At 46.4% G+C, this 2,625-nt stretch overlaps 1 protein-coding gene across 1 annotated transcript; it reads right to left on the reverse strand.

Moving 5' to 3' along the window:
* Window positions 1–780: 780 nt before the first annotated feature.
* Window positions 781–1,944, reverse strand: LOC139005045 (glyceraldehyde-3-phosphate dehydrogenase-like). Its single transcript, XM_070407456.1, has one exon. The coding sequence runs from the start codon at window positions 1,905–1,907 to the stop codon at window positions 906–908; it is 1,002 nt and encodes a 333-aa protein (XP_070263557.1). The 5' UTR covers window positions 1,908–1,944; the 3' UTR covers window positions 781–905.
* Window positions 1,945–2,625: the final 681 nt, after the last annotated feature.

Raw genomic sequence — 2,625 nt, forward strand, 5'->3', positions numbered from 1 at the left:
CCTCCTGGCAAGATATGAAAATCATATTCGCTAAAAAAATACACCCCTGCAAACTTCAAGGCATTTGTTTAGCATTCTCACAGAGCTCAAAGTATCACCAAAAGATTAAAGGAGGCCCTAGCCAGTTTGGCTCAGTGGATAGAGCACCAGCCTGCGGACCGAAGGGTCCAGGGTTCACTTCTGATCAAGGACATGTGCCTGGGTTGCAGGCTCCTCCCCAGCCTGGGCCCTGGTCTTGCAGGCTCCTCCTCGACCTCAGCCTTCATCAGCTCGTGCAGGAGGCAACCAATTGATGTGTTTCTCTCACATCCCTATTTCTCTTTTTCCTCTCTCTTCCACTCTTTCTAAAAATCAATGGAAAAACATCCTCAAATGAGGATTAAAGAAAAAAAAAACATTAAGGGAGGAGTGGGGGGAAATGTTGAATCATTCTGAGTTCCCTGTTAGTCACAGAACAAGATACAGAGACCTCTTAAGTAAGTAGGGTTGCTCTCCAGTGGGTCATTTGTTGCCCAAGTTGATGACAGCAGGAACTTTAGAACCCCACTTGTTAACAAGTCTGTATTCATTAACCACTTGCATTCACACTAAAAACAAAACCAGCATAAGGGGAAAAAAACTGCTCAGTACCAGAGATTGAATAACCATGTATAGTCTCTTGAAATAAATTTGATTCCTTTAGAAGTCTAATTACTTTCAGTTACCTTTTTTTTTTTTTCAGTGAACTTTATTGACGGTGCACAACAAAGCAGGGCTCCCTAGGCCCCTCCCCTTCTCCAGGGGGTCTGGGATGGAAACGGTGGTCAGGAGATTCTCAGTGTGTCAGGGGTTCGATCTGGGGCAGGGACTCCCCACCAGCGGAGGGCCTCTCTTCCTCTCACTGGGGCTGGTGGTCCAGGGGACTCTTACTCCTTGGAGGCCATGTGGACCATAAGGTCCACCACCCTGTTGCTGTAGCTGAATTCATTGTCATACCAGGAAACGAGCTTGACAAAGTGGTCATTGAGGGCGATGCCAGCCCCAGCATCAAAGGTGGAGGAGTGGGTGTCACTGTTAAAGTCGCAGGAGACCACCTGGTCCTCAGTGTAGCCCAGGATGCCCTTGAGGGGGCCCTCTGATGCCTGCTTCACTACCTTCTTGATATCATCGTATTTGGCAGCTTTCTCCAGGCGGCAGGTCAGATCCACCACTGACACATTGGGGGTGGGGACACGGAAGGCCATGCCAGTGAGCTTCCCATTCAGCTCAGGGATGACCTTGCCCACAGCCTTGGCAGCGCCAGTGGAAGCAGTGATGATGTTCTGGGTAGCCCCTCTGCCATCACGCCACAGCTTCCCAGAGGGGCCATCTATGGTCTTCTGGGTGGCGGTGATGGTGTGGACTGTGGTCATGAGTCCCTCCACGATGCCAAAGTTGTCATGGATGACCTTGGCCAGGGGAGCCAAGCAGTTGGTGGTGCAGGAGGCATTGCTGACAATCTTGAGGGAGTTGTCATACTTGTCATGGTTCACACCCATCACAAACATGGGGGCATCTGCAGAAGGGGCAGAGATGATGACCCTCTTGGCTCCGCCCTTCAAGTGAGCCCCAGCCTTCTCCATGGTAGTGAAGACACCGGTGGACTCCACAACATACTCGGCACCAGCATCACCCCATTTAATGTTGGCGGGATCTCGCTCCTGGAAGATGGAGATGGACTTCCCGTTGATGACCAGCTTTCCATTCTCAGCCTTGACTGTGCCCTTGAACTTGCTGTGAGTAGAGTCATACTGGAACATGTAGACCATGTAGTTGAGGTCAATGAAGGGGTCATTGATGGCGACAATATCCACTTTGCCAGAGTTAAAAGCAGCCCTGGTGACCAGGCGCCCAATGCGGCCAAATCCGTTCACTCCGACCTTCACCATCGTGTTTCAGGGTTGTGGCTGCTGGCACAGCGAGGAGGAGAGGCTGTCTGACGCACAGGGGAGCAGAGAGCCTCAGTAACCTTTTTAAATGAATATATATATATATATATATATATATATATATATATATATATAATCCTGTGATTCTACTTGTGTTTCTTCTGCTGCGTTGAAGATCTAGGACGGTGGTTGGCAAACTGCAGCTCGCGATCCACATGCAGCTCTTTGGCCCCTTGAGTGTGGCTCTTCCACAAAATACCGATTTTGTTTATCTTTTTAAAAAGTAGCGCTTAGTTTCATCAATCTTTTCTATTGTTTTTCTGGTCTCTACTTTATTTATTTCCACTTTGATCATTGTTATTTTTCTTCTGCTAACTTTAGGTTTAGATTGTTCCTCTTTTTCTAGTTCCTTGACATGTGAAGTCAAGTAATATTTGAGTTCTTGCTATTTCCTTAATATATGCATTTAATACTATAAACATCCCTGCTAGAACTTCTCTTGCAGCATACCATAGTGTTTAGTGTGTTGTATTTCCATTTTTATTTATTTTGAGATTTTTTTTATTCCCTTTTGATTTTTTCTTTTTTCTTTGATCTATTGGTTGTTCAGGGGTGTGTTATTTAGTTTCCACTTGTTTGAAAATTTCCAGCTTTACTTTTGTTGCTGATTTCTACTTTCATACCATTGTCCTCCGAAAAGATAGTTGGTGCAGTTTCA

This window comes from Myotis yumanensis, unplaced genomic scaffold, assembly GCF_028538775.1.
Source record: "Myotis yumanensis isolate MYYU_CA2020_CCGP unplaced genomic scaffold, mMyoYum1.0.hap1 SCAF_3, whole genome shotgun sequence".
NCBI lineage: Eukaryota > Metazoa > Chordata > Mammalia > Chiroptera > Vespertilionidae > Myotis > Myotis yumanensis.

Bases quoted from the DNA above. Each gene is read 5' to 3' on its own strand.
- LOC139005045 (XM_070407456.1), bottom strand. From the start codon at position 1,907: ATGGTGAAGGTCGGAGTGAACGGATTTGGCCGCATTGGGCGCCTGGTC.